This window comes from Thrips palmi, unplaced genomic scaffold (genome assembly GCF_012932325.1).
Source record: "Thrips palmi isolate BJ-2018 unplaced genomic scaffold, TpBJ-2018v1 HiC_scaffold_11, whole genome shotgun sequence".
Taxonomy (NCBI): Eukaryota; Metazoa; Arthropoda; class Insecta; order Thysanoptera; family Thripidae; genus Thrips; species Thrips palmi.
This window is the reverse complement of record NW_023144622.1, coordinates 6732075-6749845: the sequence shown is the minus strand read 5'-3', so window position 1 is coordinate 6749845 and position 17771 is coordinate 6732075. Positions and strand designations below refer to the sequence as shown.

At 59.8% G+C, this 17771-nt stretch overlaps 2 protein-coding genes across 2 annotated transcripts in view; both read right to left on the bottom strand.

The window, feature by feature from the left end:
• LOC117639275 overlaps window positions 1-17771 on the bottom strand; it is a 380425-nt gene that overhangs the window by 94432 nt on the left and 268222 nt on the right. The window lies entirely within an intron of this gene.
• The window catches only part of LOC117639707 (irregular chiasm C-roughest protein-like), an 87381-nt gene continuing 83042 nt past the window's right edge, over window positions 13433-17771 (bottom strand). The window contains exons 2-5 of the mRNA XM_034375583.1: window positions 16713-16850; window positions 13756-13935; window positions 13552-13661; window positions 13433-13444 (exon numbers count right to left, since the gene is read on the bottom strand). Of these exons, the coding sequence (XP_034231474.1) occupies window positions 13433-13444; window positions 13552-13661; window positions 13756-13935; window positions 16713-16850 (440 nt within the window). The remainder of the gene's footprint in view (window positions 13445-13551; window positions 13662-13755; window positions 13936-16712; window positions 16851-17771) is intronic.

The window sequence follows — 17771 nt, the reverse complement described above, 5'->3', positions numbered from 1 at the left end:
ACGCGGGGAAAGGGGTTCCAGCGTTGCAACGTCACTGGAAAACGGCAGGGGGGACTGGCTGAAGCGTCACTGGAAAAGGACTGGAGCGTCCCTGGAAAATTGGCTGAGAATCGCTGCAACGCCACTGGAGAACCCTAGGGGCATCACTGCAAAACGGCTCCAGCGCCTCGGCGGGCTGTCCAAACGTTGGCCACCCCGGCCGAGGCCGGCCGAGGCAGAGCCACGAAAGCGAACGCTGGATTTTGCCCGCACAAGAACCAGCCAGGCCACCTCCGCTTGGCGGTGGAAAAGGCCGCCTTCTCGCCCAACCAAGAAATATCGTTTGTTTTCAGAGGCCGCTGTGCCGGGACGGGCCGGGCCGCCTCGGGCGCGGCGAGTAAGAATTATGCTTGCCTGAGCTAGCCGCGCCCGGCCCACCGCTAAAAGTGCGGAATGGAGATTTAAAAGATATCCCTCATGGTGCGGTCGGGGCGCGGGTTCGAGTCCCGCGTCCGGCGGAGCGGTCGAAACCCAGAACACGACGCACCGCCCTTAGCGCGCGGACACGGGACAGGTTCTTTTCCAAGCTCCACTCATTGCAGTGTGCCCTCACCCAGCCCCGCCAGTCGCCTTCCCACCGAGACATAAACCCTCTTAATGATGATTACGGTGAAAAATGAGCTACCACGCGCGGGCGATATGAGCGGTGTGTGTGTGTGTGTGTGTGTGTGTGTGTGTGTGGCCTTGTGCGAAGGTACAAAGTAGGCTGACTCAAAGAGCGACAGGACTTCGTACATCACTGAGCCCGTGCCCACGCTGCAAATGGCTTCTCCATGGTGGAAAAACAAAAACAAAATCAACTGTAGTTTCGATCGTCCGTTGCCGAAAAACACGAATTTTTATAACCCTCTTAACAGACGGATGTCTCGAAAAAAAGGAAAAATTACTCCTTGATTTTCCTGCTACTTTTTTTCCCCGATCCGGAAACCGTGCAGAGGCGCGCGCAGTGTCGCAGTTTTTTTTCTCAATTTTTTTAAATTTTTTTTTTGTTTCTTTGGATACGGGAGTTGATCGGCAACCTGTTTTCGCAGGAGAGCAGCGCTGCCTCTCATCGGGCCCTTTCGCAGCGCTCGGCAGCGCTTTAGAGCTGCCCGAGACTGCCAGACTCGGCCAGACTCTCAAAGCGACAAAGGGCTGCCTTGTGCGCGGCGCGGCGTGGCGTGGCGCTGCAGTGTCAACACTCACGTCGCGCTCACAGTGCAGCGCCGGCAGCCAAGCAGCGATAAACACGACTCCCTTGCACAACAAGGTGGATTCGCTCCCATTATCCCAGCACCGCGTTCCTTTACAGTGTGATGCCTTGCATGAAGTAGGCCCGCCGGGATGGACAGACCGACTCGAACCGAACGTGTGACCCCACCAATGGCTTGCTCTCCGAACGAGGAATCCATTGGTGGGGTCACACGCTCGATTCGAGTCCTGTTTAGCGACTCAGGAGCTCAACAAGCGATTAGAGTTACAGTGCACCCACGTGGGGTGAGCCCGAGGCCCGAGGGTGTGAACAGTGCGGGAGCCTGGAGCCAGGTTCGATTCCCGGCCGCGCCGAGAAAGCGAGCGGGAAAGAGAGAGACAGAGGAATCCCAAGGCACACTATTACTCCCGCACCGTCTTCTTTTCCCGTGCATCTACATTCGGGGCAGCCCTTGACCAGAGAGCCCTCGGTGCGGCCACTGCGGCGGGGCGGGGCGGGGCGGCCGGCACCTCGATGAGGCTCTCGTTATCTAGGTCAGCCCAACGTGGGCCAGGTCTCACGCCCCGAAGGAGGCCGGAGGCAAAACCCCGCAGCAGCGTTCCGGACGGCGCTCCGTCTCTCTCGCACCCCCTGCGGGGCCCCGTGAGTGCGAGGGAGACAGCGCGCCGTCCGGAGTCGGCCTGCAGGGCCGCAGCACTCTGATCGGCACCTGCGGGCCGGCCGCTCCGGCAGGGAAGAGAGAGGGAGAGAGAGAAGGCGGCAGGGGTGCCAACACAAACTAACGACCTAGTGGACGGGGACCAATGCGTTTTGCCGTTTCTTTCTCGTTAGGTTGGCGGCCGTGGCGGTCGAGGCGGCGCCGCGTCCCTCCCCACGACACTTGTCACCCCGCCCCCTCCACTGCCCCCTCCACTGCCCCCTCCACACCCCCACGCACTTCAGCGTACTTTTACGCCCTCATGTTTTTACTGGGCTGCCGCTGCCGTGCACCCCCGCGAAGGACACACCCTCTTACAACCCCTGATGACGCGGCCATTGTGAGCAGGGGGGGCGGGGGGGGGGGCTCATTCCACCAAGAAGGTGGTGGTGGGGGGGGGTAAGGAGGCGCAAGGAGGGGTGGGGTAGATAAAGGGTTGTCACATCCAGCACAGCGAGGCTGAGTCGAGCCCAGCCCCAGCCACTATTCACAGGACGACGGCCTTTCATGGCGGGGCGTGGCGGGGCGTGGCGGGGCGACGCTGCCTGCAGCCCAGACGCAATAGACGGCGGACCTTGAGAAAGGGCGGAGGATGATAGGGCCAGTGTGGTTAGCAGGGAAGGTAGTAATGGGGGGTAGGCTAGGCACCGCCAGGCGCAGGCACCGGGCCTACGAGGCCGCCGCGGTTTGAGGTGGCGACGTGCCCGACGAGGCAACATGGGGCTGAGGTTGGAGGCGGGGCGGCTCGGCTCGGTACGGCTGGAGGCATGCTGCGGTTGTTTAAAGGAGAGGAGGCTCCAGGTCCCACGACACGTTCCACGTCACGTGGCGCCGCGAGCACGGCGTCACTTTCAGGATTAATTAAACATGAAGCTTGATTTCCGCGAGCAGCGCTAGCGCGACGAGCAGCCACTGTTTTTCCAAAACGTTCCAAGAGTTAAAACTTCGGCGACCGGGGCGCCAGTACCATTGCCATGGGGGTTCACTGCCAGCGGCCCTGGCCGGGCCACCGAGCGCCACGCACAGTGGGCCAGAAGACCGGTGAAGGCGGACAAAACTCTAGACGCGTTTTGAGCTCCAGAGTCGCTGAACACGACTCGAACCGAACGTGTGACCCCACCAATGGATTGCTCTCCGAACGAGGAATCCATTGGTGGGGTCACACGTTCGGCTCGAGTCCTGTTTAGTGACTCTGGAGCTCAAAACGCGTCTAGAGCTTTGTCCCCCCCCACTGGTCTTCTGGCCCACTGTGCCACGGGGACGTGTGTCACATGCCTGGCCGGGCGCGCGGCGCGGAAGGGCGCGTAGCACGCCCCATCTTCTTGGCCTCGCCCGGAACGCCCTCATTTGAATGCGAATGGACGGCCATCATACCTGCCACCGTCTCATTCCAGAAATTGCTTCCAGCGCGCAGCCCGGCGTCCTCGGCGCCCTCGGCGCGGCCTCGGCTTCCCCGACGTGGCCGTCAAGGACGTCAAGGCCGTCCAAGGCCGCCTGGACGCGACGTGGACGCCGTGCTGACGGCGTTACGCGCAGCACGGCGAGCCGGGAGGACGCGGAACAGCGGCCCCACACACACACACACACACACACCACACACACACAGACACACACATACACACACACACACACAGAGAGAGAGAGAGACAGAGGGGCGCAGTACTAATAACAAACTCGCGCAGACTCGCGCTCCATCCCACCAGATAATTTCACGCTGATGTGCCGTTGAGAAGACGAGGTAGCAACGCGCGCGGTCTGGCCGAGGGGGGGAGGGGGGCGGGCTAACCGCGGCACTCAGCCAGCTCCTTGTTACCCCCGAAGGAGCAGGGGCAGGGCGGGCGGGGGCGGGCAGAGGGAGGCTATAACCGACAACATTACGTCCCACGGCGGTACGCCAGTCTGTATCTCCCCCATGGCCCGGCGAGCGCGCTGCCTCAAAAAGCAGCAGGCTGATCTCACACAGGCACGCGGCTCTGTCTCCGTCGCACTCACGCGGCGGCTTGTAGGAGTGCGAGAGAGACAGAGCGCGACTCGTCGCCGAGTTAAAAATTCCAAAAACCCCACCCAACTACGGGCCCCCTCCCCAGCACCCCTCGCCCCCCCCTTAAAAGGGGGGGTATGCACTCGCGTAATAGTCGGTACACTCTATCGGGCTTCCAAAATACGCGTAATAGTCCGTAAGGGCCCTTGTCGGGGGGGCCAGCTAAACCGTTTAAATTTTGGGGCCCGTAATAGAGGGTAATAGTGGGTACACAGGTTCAAGGGGCGCATCCCCCCTCGCCCGTGAACAAAATAAAAATAATATATCTAAATTGAACCCACCCCACCCCGTTGCCTCTCGGTACTTTGGCGCGTCACATTCATGGCCGCGCCCCGCCCCGCCCAGCAAGATTAACTCGCCGGCTTGTATTACGAGTCACTGTGCGAAAGCCGCGAGGCAGGCGGGGCGGGGCGGGGCGGGGCAGGGCCAACGCACTCACCCCAAAATTAAAATTCGCAACACCGACCGGGAAAGCTTCGGATCGGCATCATCAGTCGCGACGCGGCGAGGCGCCCAAGTGTCGCCCAGAGACAGAGCCCCGGAGGAATTCTTAATTTAAAGGATGCAGCAGCGCCGCGCCGCCGGACAGGGAATGGTACACCGCCAGAAAATTTGCTACTTTCAGCCTTTCTTTTTAAAAAAAATCTTTAGTTTTTAAATTTGCAAGAAATTTTGCAAATTTGTGACGCACTGGTTTTAATTCAAAAATTTCATAGGGAAATTTCGCCAAGCTTCCACTTTTGGCACACCTGAAACCCATTTCCCCCTTTTGTAGTGCAGTGGAGCCAGGTGTCGCCGCAAGATCCACAAGACTGCTGCCAGAGGGAAAGATCAAGCCTCACAAGGGCCTCGGCGTGCTGTGTGCCGTGCCGTGGCCTGCCGTCTGCGGCGACAGTGGCGCGGTCCGAGCCCGAGCTTCGCAGCTTCGCCAGCGGCTGGCCGTGCTGGCCTCGCTGGCCGTGCTAACCCTCGTCACCGCGCTACAGCGACCGCGACACCTACGAGAGGCGCGGTGGCCCGGCCGTGCCCGGAGAGCTCGGGAGGTCCGACACCTGGGAGGGGCGGAAAGGAGGGGGGGGGGCTTTCGGAGCGCACCTGGCGACTCACACAGGGCCTCCAGCCCTCGCTGCATAGCAGGGCAGCCGCGAAACGGGTCGAAGGGTCGGAGGGAAGGGCAGATAAAAAAGGGTCGGAGAATGAATCCGAAGCCGCCTTGCCTTCCTAATGCCGTGCGAGGCGGCCTAGAGGCGGCACCCCATCCGGACCGCCGCCAAGATGGAGGGCTGGGACGGAATATTTTGTGCGCCTCTCTCTCTCTCTCTCTCTCTCTCTCTCTCTCTCTCTCTCTGTATCGCCAGATTCAATTCGGCCCGAGACACACAAGGCTCCGACCTAATGAGTCCAGATGCGCGCCGACTCCGGCCAACGACCCAACCGGCCCGCGGTCCCTGCGAGTCCGTCCTGGCCGTCCTGGCCGCGACAGCCGGCAGGTTTACAATTCAAAACGGGACGGGGACTCGAAAACACGGCCGGGTTGCTGCTGTTGGGGTGCGCGGCCAGACGCGAAAAATGACGACACAAATCCGGTGGCGGAGGGCGGCGTTCGGGCATCGATAAAGGGATAGAGGCTCCTTGGGCTTCGGCTTTTCCCCGCGTAAACAGATCAAACGGCAGGGCTTCCCGGCACACATAAAGTGACCGCAGAAATGGGCGGCAGGTGAACGGCCGGCCAGGCGGGCAGCCAGGCAGGCAGCCAGGCGGGCTCCGACAGAAACTCAATCCCGATACGAATCGGGGTGTCGCTGGCCCCGCCCGCCCAGATCGAAGCAAAAGCCCCATTTTTACCTGGACCAATCTCGCTCGATTACGGATGTAATTGCAAAACACGGGGCACTGTGCAGCAGAGAGAGAGAGAGAGAGAGAGAGAGAGAGAGAGAGAGAGAGAGAGAGAGAGAGAGAGAGAGAGAGAGAGAGGAAAAAGAGAGGAAGAAGGGGGCAAGGAGGAGGGGGTGCAACAAAACAAGAGCATAGGGAGGGGCACTAATCTCTTAAACCGAATGGGAAACATCCATCACTGTCATCGGACTCAATCTAATCACACCCACTGTAAATTCATCAGGCCGTGGCGCCGCGCGCAACGCGCAACGAAGGCTCGCTGACCCGGCCCGTCCGAGCGAGCGGGCCGAGGCTTCGGCCGGCCGGACCAACAACTCAAAATTTGCTCGCGCTCTGCAGCTACAAGTCCTCGCCCAGAGTGAGAGAGAGAGAGAGAGAGAGAGAGAGAGAGAGAGAGAGACGCGTCCAGGTGAAGAGGCGGTGCACCCGTGCGACAACGAGTTATTTGCATTTCCCTCTCTCCGTCCCTCTCGCACCGCCGGTGCGAATGCCTCACGATTCTAATGAGTTGATCGCGAAAAAGGGAAAGAGCGAGAGAGAAAGAGAGACCTCACAAAAAACAAAGAAGCGGGAAACAACCTTGTGAATATTCAAAAGCAGCAGGGCAGGCGCGCGCTAGACACGCACACAGGCGCATCGGAGTGACGGAGAGGGAGGGTTGTGAGTGAGCGCGAGGACGCGGGGTCAAGGGGCCGGCCCTCTGTGCGCCCGGGGGGGGGGGCAGTCATGTTGGCAGCAGTTTGACACTTACGTTAACTTTGCGCGGGGCGGCCATGGCGGCCATGGCGGCCGTGGCCGTGACACGGCGGTGTGAATGCCTCCAGCCCTGGCTTGCCTCTGGCACCGTGCGGTTTGCAAAGTAATTACGTGGATATGATTAAAGCGACGCGTGGCCACCGCGCCCCGCCCCGCCCCGCCCGGCGAGGGCGTCTTCGTTACTGTCGCCACTTTAGCGGCGCCAGCACCGCCTGCTCCAGGACGGCGTCGACGGCGTCAGAGGCGTCAGCCTGCCGGGCGGGCCGGCCCGCGCGACACCCACGCGGCCCGGTCGCCTACCCGCCGGGGGCTCCGGTGGACCGGCTCCGGCGCGCGGCGCTCCGTCTCTCTCGCACACTGCAAGCGCCGCGGGTGCGAGAGGGACGGCGCGGCCGCAGTCGCCTCATTACTTTGACGCCGTTTCTTCCGCCAAGGCCGTTTGCGGCTTGGCCGGGCCTTTGCGGTGTATTGGCGCTGCGACCACGCCACTGGCAGGGCCGCCGCGCCGCCAGCCACCCCGCCGCACCGCCGCCACCGCGTGCCGCAGGTAAGATATCGCCAAGTTTGCGATTTATTGGAGTGGCAACGCGCGGCTCGGCTCCGCATGACAAGGACATACGCGAGCGGCTGCGGGTGGCGGGGGGGGGGGGGGGGGGGGGGGTCGGACGAGCAGGGCAGGCGGGCGCAGCCAGGGGGTGGCAGCCAGGCCGCCAGGCTGCAAGGCACACATTGCGTTCAGGCCTAATCTCCTGCGCAGATCCCACGCTCAACTTCGCAGGGGCATATCAGAACGGAGGCAGGGCCAGGCGGGGCCCGGCAGGGCGGCAGCTGCAGAACAAAAGGCACACGGCAGTGGACGCTGTGTGTGTGTGTGTGTGTGTGTGTGTGTGTTAGGGCGCGCCCACCCCAGCGAGGATAGTGAATACAGAACTCCAAACTACGAGGCGTCGACCCCGCCGCCGGAGTTGGGGAAAAATAGTCGCCCTAAATTGAAAAATTTAGCCGTAGAAAATTGAAAACTAGTGGGTGTGAATTGAAAAACTGGATGAATGACACGACAACGCGTCCATTTTCCGCACTACAGTGCAGAGCACACGATCAGCGCGGCGGTATGGCCGGGCATGGCGGCACGGCGCATCGCTCTGTAATCCCCATAGCAGTGGCGGCGCATGGCTTAGCGCGGCGGGTGCATGGACTCCACTCCACCGCGCCCCTCGTGCAGGCCGGGGAGAGGGGGGGGGATTTAAAGCGGAAGGGGCAGCGGCAGACTTGCAGGTGCACTTCAGCCCCCTCTAGACGCGTTTTGAGCTCCAGAGTCGCTAAATGGGACTCGAACCGAACGTGTGACCCCACCAATGGCTTGCTCTCCGAACGAGGAATCCATTGGTGGGGTCACACGTTCGGTTCGAGTCCCATTTAGCGACTCTGGAGCTCAAAACGCGTCTAGAGTTTTGTCCGCCTCCACCGGTCTTCTGGCCCACTGTGCAAGGCCAGAAGGCCGCCCCGCCCCCCAGTTTGGCGCGCAGCGTGTAAGTACAGCAAACACACACACAACACGAATTTCCGACTCACAGCCCTCAATGGTGGCAGCTGCTGTGCTGACCCCCGGCAGAACCAAGCCGTGCCGAGCCGCCCAGAGTCGTGCATGCAGTGTGTCATGCACTCAACACCAGGGCCAGCGAGGGCGGGCCGACGGGGCGAGGCGCGGCGCGGCACGGCACGGCCCCGGCAGGCCCTGTAGAACAAAGGCAGAACAAACAGAACACAGAGGGGGATACCGGAGCCCCCACACTGTGAGACGCCGCGCAGCAAAACGACGAGGACGTCCAGCACAATTTTCAGTCCACGGACAACAACAGTTGCTTTAGTCATTTTTCATCAAAACTTGGTAAATTTTCTGATTTTTTTTAAAAACCTTGTTGTTGTTGTTCTTTTTTTGACGGGTGCAGTTCCGAGGCCTTGCCTCTCGACACCCAGCGCCCACTAAATTGCCGCCTTCGAGAGTCGCTTCGAGAGTCGCTTCGAGAGTCGCTTCCAGACTTCGAGAGTCGCTTCGAGAGTCGCTTCGAGAGTCGCTTCGAGAGTCGCTTCGAGAGTCGCTTCGAGAGTCGCTTCCAGACTTCGAGAGTGGGCGGGGCGGGGCGGTGGCCTGCAGTCCAGGGCGTCGTCTACGTGCATACGGCCGCGCCAGGGTCGGCGTGCAGTTTAGCCATCGCCGCACGCAGCCTCCACCATCAAGAGCATCACGACTGCCATCTAGTCGACTGCAGCGGCGCCCCCGCCCCGCCCCGCCCCGCCTCGCCCTGGCAATGGCCGTCGCCGTCACGGCCCCCGAAGCCCCAAAGGGGGTCCTGGCCTGGCGGGCAGCCTCATCAGGGTGACATATGGGCCCGCCACGCGGCGCATAAGCCCCACGCCACCACGCCCCGCCCCGCCGCGCCCCGCCGCGCCCCGCCCCGCCGAGTGCTCCGGGCGGGGTGCGGACCAGCGAGGCTGTGATACACTTAAGTGTCACTTCCACGCCGTGTTTTCTTCCCTGTTTCCCATTTTTCCCTCCTCTTCCTCCTCTTCTTCTGTGTACATATTTTTTTTCGGTGTCGCCTGTTCCTTGCGTCCGAGGAGAAACACACACACACACACACACACACACACACACACACACACACAAACACGCGCGCGCAGACGGGCCGACCTGGGCGGGCAGACAGGTAGACAGGCCGGCGGCGCGGCACCAGTCCGCAGACCACTACAGTCGGCGAGCCCCAGGAATTAGAGATATGGCCGGTGGATTAGACTGGCGGGGCGGGGCGGGTTCACAGTGCGGGGGCGCTTCGGGGAGGGGCGGTTATCCGCTCCATCGGGGCATCCGCATACGCGTCGCCCGGAGGCAGCCAGCCGGGGCGGCCGGCCTGTCAATGCCACACATGGGGCGTGACGTGACGGGGTGGGGTGGGGTGGGGGGGGGGTGGGGTGGGGCGGGGTGGGGTGGGGTGGGGCGGGGCACGGTACAGTGGAGCGAATCGAAGCGTGTTCAAGGACACGCACGCGGGGGCAAAGGCAAAATCGCGGCCGCCGAAAGACGCGAGCACACTGGCACGCCCAAGGTCGTCTTGGCGACCGCCAGCACCGCCACCGGGACCAGCACGTCGTCCTCCGGGGCACCAGGGCGGCCGCCTGACCCAGTGCGACACGCCCCGGACACGCCGGCGCCGCGGCGACTTATTCAAAAAGCCATTCACTTTCCGACGCCCTTTCCTGGCACCGTTTTATGGAAAACAATATTTGCATGGCAAGTCATGCAAAGTGCGAGGAGGACGCCAAGGAAAAGGGGGGGGGGGCATGAGCAGCGGAGCAGCAGCAGGTAGTTGGGAGACTAGTGTTGCGAGCAGGCAGCAGGAGGCGGATAGGCGAGAGAGACAGAGAGGAGGGGGAGGGGGTGCTGGGGCGCCACCACCACGACCCGGTCCCAAACAGGACAAACGCATCTCTCACGCGTTCCACCCACATGCCACCCCCTCCCCCCTCCCCCCACCCCACCGCCACGACACATCCCGACCGCCACACACGCGTCCCGTCCCAACAGCATCCACGCATTTTCGCCAACCTCAACTTACCCCCTCCCCCGCGCCCCGCCTCGCACACAGTGTACTACACAGCACGACATGCATGCGCGCGCGGCCTCGCACGCACACACGCACCGAGCCTCACTCCCAGCGCGATGACAAACGTGCAGAAAGCCCCCGAATACCTCAGCCCTTTATAATGAGCACCGCGAACGGGAGGGAAGTTTACACCGACAAAATGTGACGGAACGAAAAGAAAATCAACAACAACTAAAACGAAGAATCATCTCATCATCCTCATCTCTTCGGCGAAAATAGCTCGTGTCCATTAGCCTGGCCGGCCGAGCCTTCGCGGCTCCAGGCCGACCCCGAGCTCCGCTTCTCTTTCCCTTCCCATCCAGTGTGGGGGAGCGAGAGAGAAGACAGACAGAGCGACGACAGCGGTGCCGGCGTCCGGGTTCGGCCTGCCGGGTTCGGCCTGCCGGGCTCCGCCTAGTCCGCCACATCTGCGCCATTAGGTTTGCCCTAGTTTTCGTTATGACGGGCCGGTCGGGGCAGTCGGGGCAGGGTCGACACCCGCGGCTCAGGTTCCACATACGCAAACGCGCAGACACACACACAGACACACACACACACACACACACGGAGGCGTAAACCCAGTGGGCTAAACAAGGGGACAGTGCGCGCATACATCATCCGCGTGCCTCATGGGCGCCCTGGGCGGCCCTCGGCCTAGAGGGGACGTACCCTAGCGACTCCCGTCAGTGGGGTGGAAAGGGGGGGGGGGGAATCCCGCAAGCTAAGCGCGCAGCGTAAACAAAAGCAAACTCGATTTCTCTTTTTTTCTCTCCGGCCGTGTGTGACGCGGGTCGGGTATTCGAACCCGGGTCCGCCGGCGTGGCGGCGCGTGGCGGCGCGACGCGCAGTGCACCGACTCCAGCCTGGCGTAAAGACCACACGGAAAGTTGCGCACATTCCGCCTGGCCGATCCAAAGCTGTTGTTCCCGAAACTACGCGCGCGCACACACCCAGTGTGCGAGAGAGACGGAGCGACGGAGGCACAGTGCGAAATCAGTGCTTTGCCGGTGAAAAGAAGCAGTCGCTCCTTGAAAGAGCCATCTCTGTCCTCTCTCTCCGTCGCGGCCGCGAGACAGTTGGCCGGACAACTATAGTTTCGTTTTGCAACTCGATTTTATTTTTCTTTCAAGTGGAGCATCCTCTCCCTTTCCTCTTTCTCCGCGGCCACTCGGCCGTGACGCATTGTTCCTTTCAGCGACCAATCTGCGGACCGATTTGGCGGTATGAAAGGCCCGGGCACGAGTCGGCACAAACCTTGAGGGGGATGAAGGCTCGCCTCGACCTCCACCGTGTTCATGTCGAACTGACACCGCACAGCGGGCCAGAAGACCGGTGGAGGCGGCCAAAACTCTAGACGCGTTTTGAGCTCCAGAGTCGCTAAATGGGCCTCGAACCGAACGTGTGACCCCACCAATGGATTGCTCCCCCAACGAGGAATCCATTGGTGGGGTCACACGTTCGTTTCGAGGCCTGTTTAGTGACTCTGGAGCTCAAAACGCGTCTAGAGTTTTGGCCGCCTCCACCGGTCTTCTGGCCCACTGTGCACCGGTAACTCTGCAACTCCGCTTAACCACCTGACGGTACGGCGGTACACTGGTACACACCCATCCGATGGGTGCGAGAGAGACGCGCGGCGCTCGGCCCGTCCAGAGTGACGGGAGGGACGGAGAGGCGGCGAGTGTCCGACTTTGTTGCAGTCTTCCGGTTCGATGGCTTCGCGGTCGTCACGTAGCACGTAGAGGTGCCGCTCCGTTCGGACCCCGCAGTCACGGCGCAACGCAGCGTTCGCGGAATAAACTGAAACTTGGAGCGGCGCGCCCCGCCCCCGCCCCGCGCTGACATGGGCTCATTATTCATGGCATGAACGGCGCGAGATTGGATTGAGGGGGGCGGGGTGCAAAGGGTCAGGCAGTGCGCTCCGCATGGCTCCGCAGCACGGGTCCCGGGTTCAAATACTGACTGCGATTCCATTCTCCTTTCATTTTCTTCCCTACCCGAAAAAGGGCCAACATTGATTTTATGTTTACGGGTCTAATTTTTTTTTTTTGTTAGAATATTTAACATTTGATAAATCACACACAATATTGCAAGGATATGCACTTGCTTTTTGGACTCGAGAATAAAAGCTGGCTGCCACATCAATATGTCTCATACTTTTCTATGGATGGACCACTGGGTGCACAGCACCTGGGTAGCGACAAAGGTGCCCTGTTCCTATGCGCTTTGGCCAACCGTAAACTGGTCACTGTGGCTGCGCAGAAAGTGGGCGTCTAAAATGGTCTCCAGAAACTGGACATCTTCTAAAAATTCCGTACTACTTTATGCACACTGAAAGGCAAAGAAAAGATTCACCGCTCAACTCAAGTGTTGACGTTTGTAGCCCTCTGACCAGATACAGATTTAAAACTCACCATACATGCATTCTGCATCCTCTCCAAATTCTTGACCAGAAATCTTTTTTCTCAATAGGTTTCTCTCTTCAGCTCAGCTCAAACACAACATTAGAACACTCTAATGCAGACTCATGTAGGGACTGTTAATATAGGTTAGTCGGCAGCAATCTTCCTCGGCATAACTGAAAAGGTCGGACATTTCAACATGTCAACACACACAAAGCACGCCCACTCCCCTGCCGGTGAGAGATTCTTTCTTTTAAGCAAGAAAATAACTTGAGCACTTGTAAAACCGTTGTAAAACAAAATAAGAAACGACCGTTGCCGTTTACAAACAGCGACCGTATTCAAACAACAACAACAGCCGGGACCGGACCGAGAGACAGGAGTGCCAACATACGAAAACGAAATCCCGTACTACTTCTCCCTCCCAAAACCGTCTTTCGGAGATTTTCGTTTTCATATGTTACCCCTCCCGTCTCCCTCTCCCGCACTGTTGTTGCTGTTGTTTATTCTCGTTGTTATGGTAATTTATTATTATGTTTTACGACGGTTTCACATTTCCTCAAGATATTTTCTTCTTAAAAGGAAATAATAAATGTCATCGGCAGCGGGGATTGGACGTGATTTATGTGTTGGCAAGTTGAAATGTCTCAACATTGAAGGTACGTCTAGAAGGAGGTTGCCGACTAACCTATATTTTAACAGGCCCCATATGCCTCTGCGTTTGAGTGTTCTAATGTTGTGCTTTTTTTTTCTTTTTGTTTGAGCCTGACACTATAAAGCAGGCTGAAGAGAGAAACCCATTGAGAAACAAAAGTACTTGTCAAAAATTTGGAGAGGATACATGGTGAGTTTTTAATCAATATCTGCTCGGAGAGTCTCAAACTACGTACAACACTGGAGTTGAGCGGTGAACCTTTTCTGTGCTTTTCAGTGTGCACCAAGTAGTCTGCACATTTTTGAGAAAACGCCCAGTTTCTGTTAACTATTTCAAGACGCCCAGCTGAAAGTAGGCGACAAAGGCGCCCAGTTTGAGGACATGCCAGTTGGGCCGGCGAACGGCCGGTTCGAACCAGAGTGCTGGTGGAGGTACTCACATAGCACGGTGAGGGTGGCGTTGGCCCTGATGGCGGCGATGCGGCCCTTGGGCCCCACCTGGCACTGGAACTCGGCGTCGTCCTCCAGGGAGGCGTTGGAGATGCGCAGGTTGTAGACGCCGCGGGAGGCGTCGCCCAGCATGGCGTAGCGGGGGAAGCCGGGGATCACCGACGCGTACCCTGCGGCAGACAGAGACAGACGACCAGGTCAGCGGCGGCTACCCTTCTCGTGCTTGAGGCGGCGGCGCTGTGGCTGGCGGAGGGTAGCAATGTCGAGTATAAAGGAAAGCATTTTGAGTCGGCCAGACTTGGCGAGTCTTGGCGGGCCGCAAAGCATTGCGAAGCATTGCAAAGCCGCCTGCTGCCGACGCCAACAAAGGCTAAAGGGTGGCAGGCAGTGCCAGGGCAGCAGCCCGGCCAGCCCGGCCAGGCCGACAGCATTAGCGGCCGAACCTCCCCTCCCACAGGCTTTGTAAGAACCTGCCCACCTCGGATGAACTGCGCGCCGCGCAGAAAGGAAAGAGGGCGACAGTGGCTCCCTCTCCACTCGGCGGCCGGACTGCCGGGCCACGACGCGCTAAGTGGGAATCCACCTGTCACTTCCACCGCGATGACAAAGGAAGCCAAACATTCATCCCCCGGCCGCGGCCGCGCCCGCCGAACGGATCCGTCTCTCTCGCACTCACGGGGCGGCGGCCCGTCGAGGCCTCGGCCGGACCATCCGTCTCGCCTGTCGACGCCGCCTCATCCTAAAGAGGCCGAGTGATTGCAGAAGGCCGGCAAGGCAAGCCAGGCCGCCTCGATCCATCCTGGATCCATCCCGGGTCCTTCCTGGAGGCCGTCGAGGCCGTCGACTCCACGCGCGGGCCTCCGCGTCCACACTGTACATTAATCAATTTGCCGCCCGGATTCATCCACTGTAGCGCCCGTTTTTGAAGCGGCTTGTTTTTCTCCGTGTTTTTCGTTTTTTACGGTGTGGGCGGGAGGGGGAAGCGAGACGATGGGGCAATCAGTAATCAGCAGCGAGGCTTGCAATGCTGATCACGGCCATAAAAGGTTTAATAAATGATACAAACACGAGGCGGCGCGCGCGACAGCCAATCAGAGCGAAGCGTTCGTTTGGTTCGCGATCGGGCGGCTGCACCGGAATGCATCTGTGTGTGTGTGTGTGTGTGGATCCAGCTTCCCCCACCCCCTTCCACTGCCGTCTCGCCTTGCAGCCCTCTCCCTGGGCATCCGCGCGGTGTGGCAAGCGCCTGCGGTCGGCTGGGTAGGCAACCCAGCACGCATCTGCGTTGCGCGGGCTCTGGCCGCTCCGTCACCATTACCATTAAAGGCTAGGGAGATCAGAAAGAGAGTGGGAGGGGGCGGAGAAAGAGAGCGAGAGAGACAGAGAGTCGTCAAGTGGCGGCGCAACTGCGGCGGCACTTAGGCGCACATTTATTCACACTAGCAGCAGCTAGCAGCGTGTCTGGGCCCGCCGTGGCACCGCCGCTGGAACGAATTAAGGGGTCAACCAACCAAACCCCCTCCCCTCCCCCCTCCAGTATCACTTTTATGCGGCACACCCTGTACTCCCCGCGCGGGGCCCGTCCGCCCACCACCGCGACTTTATTCACTTTTTTTATTACAACTTGCGCCAAAGAGCTATTAACAAAAAAGTTAAAGTCGTCCCCCGAGTGCTCTTATTAAGATTTGGCGAAAGGAGACGGCCGTTTGGACGAGTCGACGAGTGGCGAGTCCGCAAACAGCCAATAAGGGCGCACGGCGACTTTGGAGGCGCCCAGGCAGGTTAGTACACTCGTTACCGATGTCCTGGCCTCTTACCGCTGGAGCTGGGTGTAACAAGTTTGTCCCGAGGAAAAAACAGAAAGAAAAAATGGGTGCAGTAGCATCAGGGGGAAATGATTGTCACCTTGAGATACAGTTTTAAAAATGGAGGTAAAATTATTGTAAGCTTCAGGAACAGTTTTAAAATTTAAGGGTGCATTATTGTAAGCTTGAGGATCGGTTATAAACACGTTCCGAAGCGGCACACACATGTCCCCAGGTCTCTGAGTTTAAACAGTCTGTGCCCTGTGGATTGTCCTTTCAAGATCACTGGCTCACTCGAGGGTGTACACTGTACAGTGCTGGCAAGCCGGTCGGCCGGTGGGAATACCACTCCGATATCCAAAGCGAGTGGACGGACAACCTCTGCGAGTCCTCCAGACGCACCACTGGGGGTCTCTGGGGCCCCCCGACGCCCGCGCAGCACACCCCGTGTGTACACGACACCGTAACCTTGGCCCACCCTTCGCAAATACGAAATGGGCCGCTCAAGTCGGACAGCGTGATTTCCCCCTCTGTGTTTCGCGGACTTCCAAGAATCGCTCTCAGTGCGACAGAGACAGGACGACGGACCTGCACTGTATTCATCCCGGTGAATTAGCAAGGGCGGTCTTTTCAATAAACGCACTGCGAGCGGGATTTAGGAGCCATCTCAGGGCAGTCTCGGCGCGGCACTGCGCGCTGGAGTGGAGTCGTAGCGGAGAGCCTAATCCGAAGCCGCGCGACATCGCAAACCCAACCCGGACAGACAGACAGACAGACAGACAGACAGACAGACAGACAGACAGGCCGCCGCTGTAACTGCGGAACGAGCGCCGAAAGTGCGCCCTCCCCAAATGACCGGTGAAAGAGGCAACAGCGTCGCCAAAATTACCGGCACTGCGAATTCCGAGGGAGAGATCCGCGGCAGGGACTCGACGCACAGTAAGACCGCCGGAGGTGGCCAAAACTCTAGACGCGCTTTGAGCTCTAGAGTCGCTAAATGGGACTCGAACCGAACGTGTGACCCCACCTCGTTCGGAGAGCAATCCATTGGTGGGGTCACACGCTCAGTGCGAGTGCAAAACGCGTCTGGAATTTTGGCTACCTCCACCGGTCTTCTGGCCCACTGTGGGGGCAAGACTCACCGAGCGCGAAGCCGTCCTTGGTCCACTGCACGGAGCCCTGCTGGTGGTCCACCTCGCAGGGCAGCCGCGCCTCCCGGCCCTCCACGACCCTCGTGTTGTAGGGCGTCACCCGGAAGGACTGCTGGCGCTGTGCCGCCGCTGCAACAGAAAACAAGGCGTTAGTCAAGGCTGCGGGTTCGACTCCCAGTCGAGTCCATCTATTTATTCATATTTTTTTTTCAGTTGGGCAGGCACGCACTAATTGCTGTGGCTTGCACGACCGCGTGAACGCGAAACCGAGAGCGCTCGTCACAGAAACTAAAAAGGTTGCATGCAGTGTGTTGGCGCTCCCTCCTCTTTTTTCCATGAAAGGTAAAGGCTCTCTGGTAAAACCCAATCCGAACGCATGCGGTGGTTTCCACGAACCCATCGCGAGAGCATTCCTGATCCGCGAAGCTGCTTTTCTGGACGTCCAGGAAGCTTTCTCTCTCTCTGTCTCTCTCGCAGCGGGCGCCGTGCGCGATCCCGGTACGTCCGGAGGGCTTCCGGTACGCCACGCCGTGCACGCCCCCCACCATTTGGCCGTCCAAACACTCGTTAGCGCGTTCGGGTCGCTCCGTCTCTGTCGCACTCGCGGCGCGGTGGCGGCGGCCGCGGCGGTGCGAGAGAGACGGAGTCGTTTTCAGCCCCTCGGCTAAAGAGCCGCCGGGCCCACTCCAGAGTAACGAGCACGGCAGCGCACCCGTGTATGAGAATGTTGTCGGCGCACTTTGTCAAGGGCGTGCCGCGCCGTGCCGAGCCGCACCCCCAATGCAGTCTGCAGTGCTGCAGCTCTACACAACGAGAACACCGCCCGCCCCGCCCCGCCCACACTGTAAATGAAGACAGGGTAAAGCCTGGGAAGAAGCTCCGAAATGACCAAAGCAGTTCGACAACCTCTCCATCTCTTTTTTCCAGTTTGTAAAGCCGATTTTTCGGACAGGTTTTTTAACAGTGCGCTTTGCTCTTTCCGTAGGTCCGGGTGACACTGGGAACCGGATCCGGGGACACCATGAACACACCGCCCCTTCCGCGCCATGC